An 18,562-nucleotide genomic window follows, 5' to 3' on the forward strand; every position below is an offset into this window, starting at 1 on the left:
GTAAACAATGGCACTAGCTGAGCTGAGGCGCTCTGGCCAGACGGACAGCATTAGGGACGAATGATGTAAATCGAGTTTTTCTTCATAGGTCGGGGAAAATTTTTTACACTGAAACGCTTCATAAGTTGATTTTATAGATAGATGAGGCCTTTGTAAGTCAAGGGTCCACTGTAATGATAATATTAATAATCTCTCGGGCTCATTAAATGTCGTATACGTATTACATTAATATAGACATTTCCATTAATCCATCTACGTTATTTTTTTTCAAAATTTTATAAGAAACACATTACATAACACATTAACATGATACATACACCCAGAGTATAAAAATTGTTCCAGTCGACCAAACTCATTGCTATTTCTTTAGAACTCCATTTTTTCTATCGATTGAGTACAAGAAACTGCCCATTTACCGATTTCAACTACCCAATAACGTGGTCAGAAATTTGCAATTTGGCCAATTTCACAAAAATTAAAAAATATGACAATTTCAAAATAGGGTCCAGAATAAACAATGCAGACATTCCTGGCTCTAAAATAACATTTTTTTTGTTCATTAGTCATGTCTCCAGGCCCCTCTGATATTACTCTTGCTTTCTATTTTGAATTTTTATTCAAAGAAAAAATAGGAGATTTACTGTTATGCAGACTACTGCAATATTGTAATAATTGTATAAATAATGTCAACCCATTCATGACTGCATATTAGAATGGCTACTTGGACATTTATTGGAAAATGACATCATTTGTTTTACTTTTGAACATCTGCAAAATTCAAACATTTCCCCTACTTTGAGCTCCATTTCAAGGTTCTTTTCATAGTAAAACCAATCAAAATCACCTCTAGTTCTATAATATGTTTTCCATTCTATCAAATGAGACCAAGAAAACGAGAAAACAACCATAAATACTATACAAAAATAGACCACAAAGTCGGCATTTTAATTAAAAAAAACGGTCGGAGTTTTTTTTCTCATTATGCACTGTGTGCTGCAGGATTTTTTTTATATGGTGCACACTGACCACACAGACCCATTCTCTCACATGTGAGCCTACCAGCTTTCTCCTGCTTGATTTGAAGCCGCTAGAATTTATGAGTATATATACGTCAAAAACGGTGGCTCGTAAGACTTATATATCCTACCAAAACAGTCAAAGGGTTAAGGTAATTAACAAGTGTACTGTGTGTGTATTTTACTTTTATTGTTTATTAATGCCTAGTTCTATTGCTAACTTAATATATGTTAGTGTAAACCTGTTATCTAGCATTTATATGCATTTATAAGTGGGAGAAAAAAAAAAAAAAAAAAAAAAAAAAAAAGGTGTTCCACTTTACAGCAGTAGTCTGGAGCCTAATCTGCCATATAAGTGGGGCCCTACTGTATCTGTAAAAAGCATTAGCCTACCAGCCTTTCAAAATTCATCAATAAACCTATTACAGTGGACCCTTGGTTATTGGCCTTTCTGGACATCGGCTAATTAGGATTTCAGCCGCTTTTTTAGCCGAAATTCTATCCCAGATTTCGGCCATCAACTCGGAAATCAGCCATATTGGATGCATCCATCCCACCACTCCACCGCATTCGTGAGTCAGTTTGGCCAGAATATGTCCTCGACAAGGAGGCTGGCCCTGTTGGAGAAGTCCATGGGGTTGGATGTAAGTGGCCAGGATGTGGAAGAGTTGGTGGAGAACCACGGGGAAGAGCTAACCACTGAAGAGTTGCAACACCTTCATTTGCAACAGCAACAGACCACAGATGAGGAAATTGCTTTAGAGGAGGAGGAAGATAGAGGGAAGAATGTGCCTTCATCATTGATTAAGGACATGTGTGCAAAGTGAAGTGAGTTGCAAAGTTTTGTAGAGAAATATCACCCTGACCAAGCTGAAACAAGCCAAATCTGCAACATGTTCAGTGACAAAACCTTGTCCCACTTCAGACAAATCTTAAAGAGACGCCAGAAACAAACCTCTATGGACAATTTTTTTGTGCGACTGGGATCCAGTGACCCTTAAGCAGGTCCTAGTGGTAGTAAAAGACAAAGAAGGGAAGTAACCCCAGAGAAGGCTTTGATACCTGAAGTCCTTTCAGAGGGGGATTCCCCTTCCAAACAATAATCAGTCCTCCCTCTCTCCTCCACCTTGTCTTCCATAAGCCAACAAGAGTCTTCAATAAAGGTATGTAATAGTGATTTAAATGTTCATTTATTTAGTTAGTTTATTTAGTTCTCATTGTTTTGTGTGTGTAAAACTATAGTTAATCTTTAAAAAATGCATTTTTTTGTTAATATTTTTGGGTATCTGGAACGGATTAATTACATTTATATTAATTCTTATGGGAAATATTATTTCAGTGTTCAACCTTTTCGGATTTAAGCCGACCTTCTGGAACAGATTACGGCCAATAACCAAGGGTCCAAGGTATATATGATAGCTGCTGGACTACTATATTACAATGCCTAAGATTTCAAGGTTCAAATTCAAATTCAAATTCAAAGTTTATTCTCTATAAGGATTACAATGCTGAGTTTACAGAAATTTGGTTATTGTTTGGTTTACATGTAGTAAAATTGTGATTACAGAGTGTACCACTAGAACGCTTAGCATGGCTAGGCATTTCGGGCATACTTAGTTTTATTCTTAATTGTAAAATATTACAAATTATGAGGTAAGTTGGTCTTATGGCTAAGTGACTAAATACTAGTTTATGAGTTTAGCAATGTGAATGCTTTTGTTTTGGCACAGTATATAGTTTCAGTATTGGAGTATTACAGGATTCATTATTTTAAGACTGAGATTAATATTTCTGTTTATGGTCAAATGAGTGAGCGAGTGTAAGTGTGAACCACCAGGTGGTATTCGTGTAGTTAGTTGACGGGGTGTATCAGGGAGATAAGATGTTTTCTAATGGTAGTTTTGAAGGTGATGAATGTGTCTGCAGTTCTAGAGTTCTCAGGTAGGGTATTCCAGATTTTAGGGCCTTTGACATACATTGAATTTTTGTAAAGGTTTAGTCGGACATGGGGAATGTCGTAGAGATGTTTGTGTCTGGTGTTATGCCTGTGGGTTCTGTCACAACTATCAAGAAAGCGTTTTAGGTCAAGGTTGATATTAGAGTTTAAGGCCCTGTAGATATAGATTGCACAGTAGTAAGTGTGGATGTACTGAACTGGGAGTAAGTTTAGATCTTTGAAGAGTGGGGGGGTGTGCTGCCAGGGATGGGATTTAGTGATTATTCTTACTGCAGCTTTTTGTTGGGTTATTATTGGCTTTAGGTGTGTTGCTAGGTTGGAGTATACCTGGAGGGTGCTCTGGGAGTCAGCACCCCACCAGACCTCGTGGTGGATCATTTTTTATAAAACTGGATTTATGTTGAATTCCACCACCGACCTATCTTTTTTCTAACTTAATGTATCTAAATTTTCTTATTAATGTGTGTGTGCATGAATGTAAGCATGCAATTACTCACACGGCGATCTTGATCATCTCTCTCCTCTGGTGAGCTCCCAAAGTTGTAATGACCCAGCAGATATGGCCACACCTGTAGAGAAATGTAAGCTTTTAGATAAAATCTCTGTTTTCTACGGCTAATTAATAACTAAGAACTTATTTTGTTTTACCTTTTTTATTTTTTTTTTCAACAAACTGGCCATATTTTATCAATGAAGGGTGACCTAAAAAGAAAAAAGAAAGTTTCTCTTTTTAAATTTATTAATGTATATAGAAGAAGAGGTTACCAGCCCCTTGCTCCCAGCATTTTAGTTGCCTCTTATACCATGCATGGCTTTCAGAGAAAGAATTCTTTTCCACTTTCCCATGGAGATAAGAGAAAATAAACAAGAACAAGAACTAGTAAGAAAATAGAAGAAAACCCAGAGGGATGTGTATATACAGTGGACCCCCGCATAACGATCACCTCCGAATGCGACCAATTATGTAAGTGTATTTATGTAAGTGCGTTTGTACGTGTATGTTTGGGGGTCTGAAATGGACTAATCTACTTCACAATATTCCTTATGGGAACAAATTCGGTCAGTACTGGCACCTGAACATACTTCTGGAGTGAAAAAATATCGTTAACCGGGGGTCCACTGTATATGCTTCTGCACAGGACTGTGGTGTGATCTAAGTGTAAGTAAAAGCAGCAAGACCTACCTGAAATCTTACATGTTTATGAGACAGAAAACAAGACACCAGCAATCCTACCATCATGTAAAACAATTACAGGTTTCCATTTTACTCATTTGGCAGAACGGTAGTACCTCCCTGGGTGGCTGCTGTCTACCAACCTACTACTGTATTTAGGTTACCCTTTTAACCCGTAAACAGTCCAAACGTATATATACGTTTTTTCAACATTTGAAAGTATGTAAAAAAAGTAGATCTTCTTTTTGTTTTTTACATTTGAAAATGTGTAAAAAACTTTGATCTACTTTTTTTTTGTTATATTTAAAAATATGTAAAAAAAAACGTAGATGTACTTTTGTAGCACTGCACATGTGAACGTAGATCTGCTTGGACCGTTTACGGGTTAATATATTTTTTAAAATGAATACTATTCTGAAAAAAATTCTCATGTGCTTTACTCCTTAACCCCTTGATTGTCGCAACCCCAAATCCTGAGGTGTCTCCTGGTGTCGAAAAATTTTTGAGAAAAAAAAAAAAAAAAAAAATTCTTATGAAGTGACAGAGAATCTTTTCCCAATGGTAATGACACCAAAAGGACGAAATTTGATAGAAAACTTAAGGAAATACGCTCTTGCAAAGTTAGCAACCTCGGCAATATATACGAATCACCGATTTCGCCTATTTTGAGCCCTATTTTCAGCTAATTCCATTGTTCCAGTCGACCAAACTCATAGCTATTTCTTTAGAACTCCATTTGTTCTATCAATTACGTACAAGAAATTGCCCATTTACTGATTTAATCTACCCAATAACGTGGTCAGAAATTTGCAATTTGACCAATTTCACAAAAATGACATCGAATCGAATCGAATTGAATCGAGGACGACGAGAGCTGTCGTAAGATGGGAAGGAAGAAGGAGAAGGAAGGATGGAAATAACTGGAAAAGGATGGGGAGGAGGGGAAGAGGAGGAATCAAGGCAAGTGGCCCAACCACTTTGGGACATGTGGTACAAAAGTACTGGAGACGTAGATAGAGAGGCTTGACTGATGTCATTGCTTGGCTCACTAGGAGAGGATGGCGAAGGCAGCGGTAGGAGCTGGGAGTTTCAGAAGGCAGCAAGCAGGATGAGTTGGTTATGGTCTTAAACCGTTTATCAGTGCGGTAAACTGTTTTCGAGAGAGTTGTATCACACTTATGGGAGAGCTGTAGTAGTATTCATTGGTTTGGAGTTGGTGGAGTATCTGGTTGTAGGTAGGGAATGGTCTTTCTGCGCTTTGGTACGATACAGTGTTGTCTTGGAGATGTTGGATGAGTTCTAGGCGAGTCATGCTTGCAGGGTATAGCCTCGTGGTGTAGAATATGAGTCCTTTGTGTTTAACCCATGGTGTTCCAGGTAATCGACGTGAGCTAAGTAGAGAAGGCGGTGGTGGAGTAGAGGAAAATGGTGTTGCTTCATTTTCAAATTCAGTAGACAAATTAGAAGATGTTTCTGGTGGTAAGGCTTCTGATTGGTTGGATTCAGTGAGAGGTGGTGGCGGTGGAGGCTTCTCATTGGTCGTTGTTGGATTGACGTCACTAGTTGGTGGTGTTGATGGAACTTCTGCAGAAGAGTTGGCGATTAAGTTTTTGGTGAATTTGAGAATTTCTTCAGAAGGTGGAGATGCTGGAAATGTAAATGAAGGCATGTTATTTAATGCAAATAACTCGTTGATGGTAGAGTTAAATGATCCAGGTACAGCAATGTTTTGCATATGAGCGTATAGTAGACAGTAGTGAATCTTCGTTACATCACATGTTGGAGGAGTGATGGTAGTGGTGGTGGTGGAGGCGGGCTGAGTAGATGCTTGAAGTAATTTTGTCAATTTCAAAACAGTCCAGAATGAACAATGCAAACATTCCTGGCTCTAAAATAACATTTTCTTTGTTCATCAGTTACATCTCCAGACCCCTCTGATATTACTCTTGCTTTCTATTTTGAATTTTTATTCAAAGAAAAAATAGATTTACTGTGATGCAGACTACTGCAATATTGTAATAATTGTATAAATAATGTCAACCCATTCATGACTGCATATTAGAATGGCTAGTTGGACATTTATTGGAAAATGACATCATTTGTTTACTTTTGAACATCAGCAAAAATCAAACATTTCCCCTACTTTGAGCTCCATTTCAAGGTTCTTTTCATAGTAAAACCAATCAAAATCACCTCTATTTCTATAATATGTTTTCCATTCTATCAAATGAGACCAAGAAAACGAGAATACAAGCATAAATACTATACGAGAATACACCGCAAAGTTGGCATTTTAATCCAAAAACACAGTCGGAGTTTTTTTTTTATTATTATGCAATGCGTGCTGCATGATTTTTTTATATGGTGCACACTGACCACACAGACTGATTCTCTCACATGTGGGCCTACCAGCTTTCTCCTGTTTGATTTGAAGCCACTAGAATTTTTTAGTGTATATAAGTCAAACACACCTATGTAGTAGGTTGGTAGACAGCAACCGCCCAGGGAGGTACTACCGTCCTGCCAAATGAGTGTAAAATGGAAGCCTGTAATTATTTTACATGATGGTAGGATTGCTGATGCCTTTTTTTCTGTCTCATACACATGCAAGATTTCAGGTACGTCTTGCTACTTCTACTTACACTTAGGTCACACTACACATACATGTACAAGCATATATACACACCCCTCTGGGTTTTCTTCTATTTTCTTTCTAGTTCTTGTTCTTGTTTATTTCCTCTTATCTCCATGAGGAAGTGGAACAGAATTCTTCCTCCATAAGCCATGCGTGTTGTAAAAGGCAACTAAAATGCCAGGAGCAAGGGGCTAGTAACCCCTTCTCCTGTATATATTACTAAATGTAAAAGGAGAAAATTTCGTTTTTCCTTTTGGGCCATCCCGCCTCAGTGGGATACAGCCTGTGTTGAAAGAAAGAAGATACGTCAAACACGGTGGCTCATAAGACATATATATACGACCGAAACAGTTAAAGGGTTGAACTGTCATCACAGCTTTATTTACAAGTTAAAAATTATGCTGTAGTCCTTTCTTTTTTAAATTAACACTATCTTCACATGCTGTTACACTATTACCTCCTTATTTGCTATTTATTTCTCTTGAATTTCAAGTTTCTTTTTAAAATTAAAGCTTAATTCAATGTTTGTCATTAAGTAATCAATAATTTTAACCAAAATTTGTATCACAGAATTATGCAATTTTATATTTTAGTGTGTCCTACATTTTTATACAACATCTACTATATTTTGTATTGATATATTTTTATATTAGTCTTAGCCTTAAACTGCTAAGCATAACAACAGGCTTTTTCTTGGAAGATATAAATATACTGTCAGCCTACCTTTGTAAATCTACTGTAGCTTCTTGAGATATAAATTACTTATTTTACCTAAGAATGAATAAATGCTAGAATGCCCTAAGTGATGTTTCACTCGGAGGAGCACTCTTGTTTTACCTCTTTCCTAATGTGTGATGCAATGCCACCTAAGTAGACCCGGGTGAGAAGCTCCTCCTGGTGCATGAGACAGCCATTGGTGTGAAGGGCCTGCCATGCTTCCTCTGTCACCCCTTCATTCCATGCTGTAGATAAAGGTGGTCATTAATATAGTATGTAAGTTCTGGGGTCAACTCTTTACCACTGATAAACTAGTGTGATGTCTCTCAAGCCAAATGGTATTTCTCATATTTATATTTAAAATACCACCCAGTGTATCTCCTTGTTCATCAACCTAACAAACATTTTACTTCAACATATTTATTTCCATTATTTTTTTAAATACCATTTTCAGATTTTTTGACAAAGTAGAGATACTAACATCATTATTCAGTCTCATGTTGACCTGTATGTAGAGTACATTAACAGATGAATCTTGAAGCTCCTGAATAACATTTTATATATCTCTGTGATGCATAAGCCACTGACATTACTCTGACATCATTATCACTTCTGCACAAGATCACCAACCAGATATCATTGATGCAAGTTCTTGCAGCACAAGGGAGTCATTATACTATTCATCAGCATGAGATATAAAGTTCAATGGAGTGATCTCCTGCTCAGGTTGGACTGAAGAAAGGAGAGGGATAAATAAGGGTCCTTTGGGACACACAAACAGAGTGATGCTCATTTGCTTTGGCAACTTCAGCAGTCTTTTTCCTTCTTGCCAACAATGGTAAGGACAGGTTCAAAGTCAAGTTCACACTTGCCTGCTAACTTTCAATATTTTTTTTCCAAAACTGTTCACACAGTGGTAGTAGTGTTTATGGTGGACTTGTAAGTGTGCCAACAAATTTGTTCAGATGTCCACATAACCCAAAGTGTTCATGCTCTCACTGGTTGTAATGGTAGCAGCCCCATGCAGCTCATTTCAAACTGCATAAGTCCAGTTTGGAGAAAACCAGGGACACATTTTTGAAGATGTTTATATGATGCCTGGGGAAAGCAAGCGTGGCTGCAGAGAGTATGGTGGGGATAAAAAGTCAAAATATTTCATCGAATTGAAAGGATCAGAAGAAAACGTATGACATGTATAGTGCTCAATGTGCAGCTCAAATTACCACCAAGAATGATGAGGGGAAGTATAAGAAAAAGAAGAATATGGGAAGAGAAATGATCACAGCCATGAAGATCATTTATCATAGTCCAATTAAATTCAAGTGCTACAGAGAAACAGATAGACATATATTTAAGGGGACGTCGGTTTGCAGATCTAGATCAATCAAATCAAAGGATCAAAAGTGTGAAATGATTTACCAGATTAATTTAAAATTGTAACATAAGTTCAAACAAAAAATTAAATAGTTCTTTATGCATAATTAGTCAGATCATATTAACACTGTTTATCTCCCTGAAACTAATTTTTCATTGTAATTTAAAAAAATACCATTAAATATTTTCAAACTTGCCAATTAAATATCATAAATAGCACACAATACTGACAAGTTGATGAGCAACACTTAGGTATATTAACTGACATGCAACACATAGGTATCTTAACTGATCAAATGCTCTGCCTGCACATCAGGCTTTATCAGTCATATACAGTCATGATTACAATACTAGAGACGGTAGAATTAGTGTTAAGATAATTTTGAGGTAATCAGTCCTTCATCTCCAAGCTGCTACACCTCATTCCTGGTTCCAGTATATGCCCCTGGCCTCATGCCAGAGACTTATATATAGGATTCAATAAAATTCAAGTTTCAACTGGCAAGCAGATAAGCAACACCTCGGTATCTTTACTGATGAAACTTTTTTTGTTTGCACAGCAGGGTTGGTTAGTCAACAGCAGCGATTACAATACTGGAGACAGAATAATCACTCATTCAGGCTCCAGGCAACACACAGCCCCCTTTTTCAAAAGTTTACATTTTGTACTTAACTTACACCATATTCACACTTTTTACTATGCATTCTGTCTACAGGACACTGAACACAAACATTAACCCAAAGGTTAAATTCTTTCTAGAGAGCTACAGCAGAACAAATGGACACAGTACAAGAAACAAGTATTTCTTCAAAATTACACCTGCATGACTCAACCTGCTCATAAAACCTCCCTGCAAATAAAAGGTCCAAAAACATAAAACTCACTGACTGAAAATGCCAGAAGTTACCAATCTGCCAACATCTTTATTAACATTCTTAAAAAGCACCTATTAAATCTCACATAAAGGTTACAGCCATGATTTGATTTCACCACTTTACTTTAACCACTCTGTAAAATATAGATCATTGAACTGATATAAATTTGATGTAATTTATTTGTCAATGTTCAATTTCTCATTGGCAACCTGTCTCACTGTACTTTTTTTTTTCCAACATGTTGGCCATCTCCCACCAAGGTAGGGTGACAAAAAAGAGAAAAATATTTTCACCATCATTCATACATAATCACTGTCTTTGCAGAGGCACCCAGATATGACAGTTCAGATGTCACTCCAAACAGCCAATATCCCAAACCCCTCCTTTAAAGTGCAGGCATTGTACTTCCTACATCCAGGACTCAAGGCCAGCAAACTGCTTTCCCTGAATCCCTTCACGAAATATTACCCTGCTCACACTCCAACAGCTTGTCAAGTCCCAAAAACTATTTGTTTCCATTCACTCCTATCTAACATGCTCATACATGCCTGCTGCATGTCCAAGCTCCTTACACACAAAACCTCTTTCACCCCCTCCCTCAATCCTTTCCAAGGACAACCCCTACCCCTCCTCCCCTCCACTACAGATTTATATACCCTCCAACTCAGCCTATTCTGCTCCATCCTCTCTAAATCACCAAACCACCTCAATAACTCCTCTTCAGCCCTCTTAATACTTTTTTGTAACTCCACACCTCCTCCTAATTTCCACACTATGAATTCTCTGCTTACTACAAATAAAAAGAAGAATTGTACTTAGTTATTGTAATGAATTACTCAAGCAGTACTGATATATACTGACTAAACTTATATGCTAGGTCTATATTTAGGTAGCATGCAAGCTTCATAATTAGTTTGCCTGAAATGTACTGAATATAAGTAGTTTTCTTCTGAGCTTTTAATGGTATCCAATTATACACTGTAAACTCTTCTGTTTGAAATGTAACGTATCTAGGTCTAATTCCAGCTATGGCTCCTCAAAATTTGCTGTTATTGCTTCAAGTGTTTTAGGAAGCAGAGAAGTGAAAGGCAGTGTAATGTTGGCTCAAATGATGGGGAAGCCTCTGAAGGTATAATCAACTTGTTGTTTCTAGGAAGGCTAGGGAATAAATGTAGAGGTGCACATATTTATGCAATTGATTTAGGAGCAGTGAAAGTTTTAGATGGTTAGTCAAAAATGTAGTTTTGAAAGGTCTCATGGCAGAAGGTTTTGTAGGTCTTTTGGAATATAATGTAGGTGTCTGAAGACACTGTTGAAGTGGAATGTGTAGGTTGAGGGACAATGAAGATGGCAGATGGTGAAAAGGTGGGAACATCAGTGTTGAGGAAAATGGGACACTCTTGAGAATATGATGCATTCTTTTGCAGTTAAGTCAGGAAGAGTGGCAGTCACAAGCTGGATCATTATGATCCATTTCTCCACAGACTGAGTTGCAATATTTTACTGGGTATCCATAGTGCCAACAGTTGCAACATTATTATAATGTATGTTTGTGTTCCCTCACTGGCAGGCACTGACCTGCTATAAATACTAAGGGAAAAGTGCCTGACTATCAAATTTCAGTTTAGCTGTATTGGCTGAGTATTTACACTTTTAATAGTGAATGCATGTGAGACAGTCTGTAAAATCTAGTTATATTACTGTGTGAGAGAGGAAAAGTGTCCCACAGCATGAACCGAGGATGAAGTGATAATGTACACTTACAGTGGCCTTTCCAATGAGCTAGGTTAGTTTATTGGCCTGGTCAGCATCATTAACTCAGATGATGCACATCCCACTTTTGTAAGGGTTGAAGCAGAAGTCTTCGCCTATGTGTCAGAGTCCTTGTGCGAGTATGTGCACATAGATGGTATATTTTGGGATTCATTATGTGCAGTTAAAAAATCATACCCAGTGTTGTTTGACAGACTTATGTCAGTGGGAGAGATTTCCATGCAGTGTATTTCTTGGTGCTGGATCAAGGTTTGTATGTAATGTCAGTAATGTCATTTGTCTGTTATCTGTACACAGATGACATCGATCCACTCAGTTTAGTGGCATGAGGACAATCCATGAATCACTGATGTGTCATGAAAAATGCAGGTGCAGTGGTCAATAAAAGGTAGGAAATCAAGAAGTTCCATAAGGGATAGGTGGAATGCCAGTGCCGAGTTTGGATAACAAAAGACTGGCCAAAAGCAATTCTGGGTTTGTAGGAGAGTCCATAGCTATAAAGGTCAGAAAAAGGTGTCACTGTTACTAGGGATAGAGGAGAATTAGGTTTATGTCTCGTTTACCATAAAGCAAACAATGGGTAAAGTTTCGAGAACAAACAAAACAGAACCACGTTTTCACACTAAATTACAGTCACCTCCACAGTGATAGGTTGTTCTGTTGTTCCCTGAAAACCACCTCTTACCTTACTTGATGCACAACATAAGTAAGGCACTGCCAGAAATTACTGAGTTAGACTGCATTATTCTAGATTAATTTACACAGAAGGTACTAGTGTACACAGACAATTATAAAAATTTAAACTTGTGTAATAAATAAAAACTTGCTTTCAAGAGCACTAACCATGCAATTATCTATCAGCTAATAATAGCAGTAGGCAAACCAGAATAAATACCAGGAGCTATACACCTTCAGTTGCTACTCCTGGATCTGCAGGCAACCTCCAATAATACTACTGTCATCAAAGGATAAGTTTCCTGACTGACCCGCTTCCTTTTTGGTTCCAATGCCTTTCTTCAGCAGAGCTCTCCAGTAACTTGCATTAACTCATTCTGAATTATATTTAACTTACATTTCATTTTCGGAATAAACAGTTTGATACCATTTTAACATTAAAATTAGCAAACCAGCAACTACACATGCCAAAAAAAATCCCAACCTTTTTCAAAGCAGGTTACAAGTGTTTAAAGTCTGAAGTTGCACAGAAGAGACTGTCTCAAGTTATCACATGGAAACTAAAATCAGGATTGCTGGATGATGGGCACTTGATGTCTAGCTTGAGAGTCACCCAATATGCCCTAAGAGCATTAAATATCCAGCTAAACATATCGATAAATGATTCACCCATTACAAGACACACTAAGTGCAAATTTCTAAGGTCTCCACCTTGACTGTAATCTTAATTTTAGACCGACATCCAGCAGATAGTTAAGAAAATTTCCAGAACAGTAGGTATCCTTTCCAATATACAATACTATGTACCCCAAATGATGCTCCTTACTTTATATCACTCTCTAATATACCCTTATCTCACCTATGATATTTGTGCTTGGGAATCTACCATGGCCAATCACCTTAAACCTTCAATACCCCAACAAAAAGCTGCTGTTTACCTGGAGAGAGTTCCGGGGGTCAACGCCCCGCGGCCCGGTCTGTGACCAGGCCTCCTGGTGGATCAGAGCCTGATCAACCAGGCTGTTGCTGCTGGCTGCACGCAAACCAACGTACGAGCCACAGCCCGGCTGATCCGGAACTGACTTTAGGTGCTTGTCCAGTGCCAGCTTGAAGACTGCCAGGGGTCTGTTGGTAATCCCCCTTAAGTGTGCTGGGAGGCAGTTGAACAGTCTCGGGCCCCTGACACTTATTGTATGGTCTCTTAACGTGCTAGTGACACCCCTGCTTTTCATTGGGGGGATGGTGCATCGTCTGCCAAGTCTTTTGCTTTCGTAGTGAGTGATTTTCGTGTGCAAGTTCGGTACTAGTCCCTCTAGGATTTTCCAGGTGTATATAATCATGTATCTCTCCCTCCTGCATTCCAGGGAATACAGGTTTAGGAACCTCAAGCGCTCCCAATAATTGAGGTGTTTTATCTCCGTTATGCGCGCCGTGAAAGTTCTCTGTACATTTTCTAGGTCGGCAATTTCACCTGCCTTGAAAGGTGCTGTTAGTGTGCAGCAATATTCCAGCCTAGATAGAACAAGTGACCTGAAGAGAGTCATCATGGGCTTGGCCTCCCTAGTCTTCAAGGTTCTCATTATCTATCCTGTCATTTTTCTAGCAGATGCGATTGATACAATGTTATGGTCCTTGAAGGTGAGATCCTCCGACATGATCACTCCCAGGTCTTTGACGTTGGTGTTTCGCTCTATTTTGTGGCCAGAATTTGTTTTGTACTCTGATGAAGATTTAATTTCCTCATGTTTACCATATCTGAGTAATTGAAATTTCTCATCGTTGAACTTCATATTGTTTTCTGCAGCCCACTGAAAGATTTGGTTGATGTCCGCCTGGAGCTTTGCAGTGTCTGCAATGGAAGACACTGTCATGCAGATTCGGGTGTCATCTGCAAAGGAAGACACGGTGCTGTGGCTGACATCCTTGTCTATGTCGGATATGAGGATGAGGAACAAGATGGGAGCGAGTACTGTGCCTTGTGGAACAGAGCTTTTCACTGTAGCTGCCTCGGACTTTACTCTGTTGACGACTACTCTCTGTGTTCTGTTAGTGAGGAAATTATAGATCCATCGACCGACTTTTCCTGTTATTCCTTTAGCACGCATTTTGTGCGCTATTACGCCATGGTCACACTTGTCGAAGGCTTTTGCAAAGTCTGTATATATTACATCTGCATTCTTTTTGTCTTCTAGTGCATTTAGGACCTTGTCGTAGTGATCCAATAGTTGAGACAGACAGGAGCGACCTGTTCTAAACCCATGTTGCCCTGGGTTGTGTAACTGATGGGTTTCTAGATGGGTGGTGATCTTGCTTCTTAGGACCCTTTCAAAGATGTTTATGATATGGGATGTTAGTGCTATTGGTCTGTAGTTCTTTGCTGTTGCTTTACTGCCCCCTTTGTGGAGTGGGGCTATGTCTGTTGTTTTTAGTAACTGTGGGACGACCCCCGTGTCCATGCTCCCTCTCCATAGGATGGAAAAGGCTCGTGATAGGGGCTTCTTGCAGTTCTTGATGAACACAGAGTTCCATGAGTCTGGCCCTGGGGCAGAGTGCATGGGCATGTCATTTATCGCCTGTTCGAAGTCATTTGGCGTCAGGATAACATCGGATAGGCTTGTGTTAATCAAATTTTGTGGCTCTCTCATAAAAAATTAATTTTGATCTTCGACTCTCAGTCTGGTTAGCGGCTTGCTAAAAACTGAGTCATATTGGGACTTGAGTAGCTCACTCATTTCCTTGCTGTCATCTGTGTAGGACCCATCTTGTTTAAGTAGGGGCCCAATACTGGACGTTGTTCTCGATTTTGATTTGGCATAGGAGAAGAAATACTTTGGGTTTCTTTCGATTTCATTTATGGCTTTTAGTTCTTCCCGCGATTCCTGACTCCTAAAGGATTCTTTTAGCTTAAGTTCGATGCTTGCTATTTCTCTGACCAGTGTCTCCCTACGCATTTCAGATATATTGACCTCTTTTAGCCACTCTGTTATTCTTTTCCGTCGCCTGTAAAGGGAGCGCCTGTCTCTTTCTGTTTTACATCTACTCCTCCTTTTTCTTAGAGGAATAAGCCTTGTGCATACATCGAGTGCCGAGTTAATCTGTTCTAGGCATAAGTTGGGGTCTGTGTTGCTTAGTATATCTTCCCAGCTTATATCGGTTAGGACTTGGTTTACTTGGTCCCACTTTATGTTTTTGTTATTGAAGTAGAATTTGGTGAATGCTCCCTCGTGACTAATCTCATTATGTCGGTCTGGGGCTCCGCGCATACATGACTGAACCTCAATTATGTTGTGATCTGAGTATATTGTTTTTGATATGGTGACATTTCTTATCAGATCATCATTGTTAGTGAAGATGAGGTCTAGTGTATTCTCCAGTCTAGTAGGCTCTATTATTTGCTGGTTTAAATTGAATTTTGTGCAGAGATTTAAAAGCTCGCGTGAGTGTGAGTTTTCATCAGAGCTGCCTCCTGGTGTTATTACCGCAACAATATTATTTGCTATATTCCTCCATTTTAGGTGCCTTAAGTTGAAATCCCCCAGGAGCAAGATGTTGGGTGCAGGAGCTGGAAGGTTTTCCAGACAGTGGTCAATTTTTAACAGTTGTTCCTGGAATTGCTGGGATGTTGCATCTGGAGGCTTGTAGACTACCACAATGACTAGGTTTTGGTTCTCGACCTTTACTGCTAAAACTTCCACTACATCATTTGAGGCATTTAGCAGTTCTGTGCAAACAAGTGACTCTGCAATGTACAGGCCAAACCCCCCCCCCCCCCTTTGCCTGTTCACTCTGTCACATCTGTATAGGTTGTAACCTGGGATCCATATTTCGTTGTCCAAGTGATCCTTTATGTGGGTCTCAGTGAAAGCCGCGAACATTGCCTTTGCCTCTGCAAGCAGTCCACGGATGAAAGGTATTTTGTTGTTTGTTGCTGGCTTTAGACCCTGTATATTTGCAAAGAAGAATGTTATCGGACTGGTGGTATTGTTGGTACTGGGGGGGGATTTTTTTTCCGGCATTAGTATCTGTATCTGTTGGTTTGGAGTGGAGGCCATCGACTGTGGTTCCACTCCAGGAATGACTGGATTTGTTGTACGATTTCTGCCATTTCCTGCCAGTTTTTTTTCCTTCCTGGCACTAAAAAACCTCTCCCTCTTGAGTGGCTGTGGCTACCCAGGTTTTCCCATGGCCTGGATGTTTTGTATCTTTTTGTCCCCTTTAGATGGTATGCCTGGCAATTTAAGTTATAGCACAGTCTTTCCTGTACTGAAGAGGTACACAGTTCAGGGTGAAAAAGCTTACAGGAAGGGAGTTTGCATTTTCCTGTTGTCATATGGGCATGGCATTTTCTAGGGTGGTCATAGTTGCACGTCCCATCTGTTTTTTCCAGATTTCCCATGCCAGCAGATACCGAGTGAGGATGATTACGAACTCCTGTGCCAGACAACACACCCCACCACTCTTCAAGAGCTCGAAATTGCTTAATATACAAAATATACACATTTATTACTGTGCCTGCTATATACACAGAACATTAACCCTTTCAGGGTCGAGAGGCCCTCTCCTAAACTCGTTCTCAGGGTCGAAAATTTTTCGGTGAAAAAAAAAAAAAAATTTCTTATGAAATGATAGAGAATCTTTTCCCAATCATAATGACACCAAAAGTATGAAATTTGATGGAAAACTTATGGAATTATGCTCTCATGAAGTTAGCGGTCTTGAAGATGCTTACGCATCGGCGAATTTGCCCTATTTTCAGCCAATTTCAGTGTGCTAGTCAACAAAAGTCATATCTATTTCACTAGAACTCCATTTTTTCTATCGAATGAGTACAAGAAACCAGCCATTTGCCGATTTCAAGTATCCAATAAAGTGAGCAGAAATTGGCAATTTTGCCAATTTCACACAAATTTCAGAAGATGCCAATTTCCAAACAAGGTCCAGAATAAGCAAGACAGACATTCCTGGCACTAAAATAACATTTTCTTTGTTCGTTAGTCATGTCCCAAGGCCCCTCTTACATCTCTTTTGCTTTTCACTTTGAATTTTTATTCTCACAAAAAAAAATAGAAGATTTACTGCTATGCAGACTACTGCATTAGTATAGAAATGGTGTAGAAATGGTATAAATAATATCAGTGCACTTGTGAAAGAATATCAGACTCATCAGTTGACGTGTATTGGGCGCTTGGCACGATTTGTTTACTTTTGCAATTTGGTAAAAATCGAACATTTCTGCTACTTTGAGCTCAATTTCAAGGTGCTTTTCATTATGAAACCAATCAAAATCATCTCAATTTCTGTAATATGTCTTCCATTCCATAAAATGAGACCAGGAAAACTAAAATACAACCATAAATACCATACGAACATACACTGCAAATTCGATGTTTTAAACCAAAAACAAGGTCAGATTTTTTTTTTCTCATTATGCACAATGTGCTGCAGGATTTTTTTTATACTGTGCACACTGACCACATAGACCCATTCTTTCACATGTAGGCCTACCAGCTTTCTCTCACTAGATTTGAAGGCGCTAAAATTTAGGTGTTCTAGTACTTCAATAACCCTGGTGAGTAAGCCGACCTAGTACATCGGAAACCCTGAAAGGGTTAAACTCGAATATAAATCCTCCACTCAAACTTCTCCTAGACAGCTTCAACAGAACACACAAGCAAAACACAAGGCACAAAACACTTTTTGACATCCCTTGTGTCCGTCTCACACTATGCAAAAATGCACTGCACATAAAGGGCCCGAAGATCTGGAACTCTTTACCCGAAGCAGTAAGAGGTCCCCTGCCCACAAATCAATTTTGGACTACACTTAAAATTCATCTCATCTCTCAATAACAACAATACCCACACTATGCTAAACTCGAACCAAATTTGAAGCAACTCTCCCAAACACAGTGGACCCTTGGCCAACAATGGCATCGGCTAACGATAAAATTGGGTAACTGTGTTTTTGCGTAAAAATATTGACTCGACCTATGATGAAAAAACTCAGGTAAGGACATTCGTCCTGAACGCGTCCGCCTGTCCGTCCAGCCTGAGCATCTCAGCTGCCCTGCCTTCAGCTAGTGTGCTACTGTTTACAAGCCAGGGTGGACGGTTCAATGCATACATTTGATAAATTTTGAATTATTCCATTGTTTTTAGTGCTTGTAACTGCTAAATAAGCCACCATGGGCCCAAAGAAAGCTTCTAGTGCCAACCCTGTGGTAAAAAGGGTGAGAAATACTATCGTACCACGGTCAGCTGTTGCTGCACAACCATCAGCTGCTGCTGTACCACCATCAGTTGCTGCTGTTGCTGCACCACCATCAGCTGCTGCTGCACTACCATGAGCTGCTGCTGTGCCACAGT

The 18,562-nt window shown here is 39.1% G+C and overlaps 1 protein-coding gene across 6 annotated transcripts in view; it reads right to left on the bottom strand.

Annotated features, from left to right (window-relative positions):
• LOC128691561 (small G protein signaling modulator 2) overlaps positions 1-18,562 on the bottom strand; it is a 652,393-nt gene that overhangs the window by 84,707 nt on the left and 549,124 nt on the right. For all 6 annotated transcript variants that reach the window (XM_070088836.1, XM_070088840.1, XM_070088838.1 and 3 more), the window contains 2 exons: positions 7,620-7,744; positions 3,471-3,542 (listed from right to left, as the gene is read on the bottom strand). In XM_070088836.1, the coding sequence (XP_069944937.1) occupies positions 3,471-3,542; positions 7,620-7,744 (197 nt within the window). The remainder of the gene's footprint in view (positions 1-3,470; positions 3,543-7,619; positions 7,745-18,562) is intronic.

The sequence above is a fragment of the Cherax quadricarinatus genome, chromosome 26 (genome assembly GCF_038502225.1).
Source record: "Cherax quadricarinatus isolate ZL_2023a chromosome 26, ASM3850222v1, whole genome shotgun sequence".
Lineage (NCBI taxonomy): Eukaryota > Metazoa > Arthropoda > Malacostraca > Decapoda > Parastacidae > Cherax > Cherax quadricarinatus.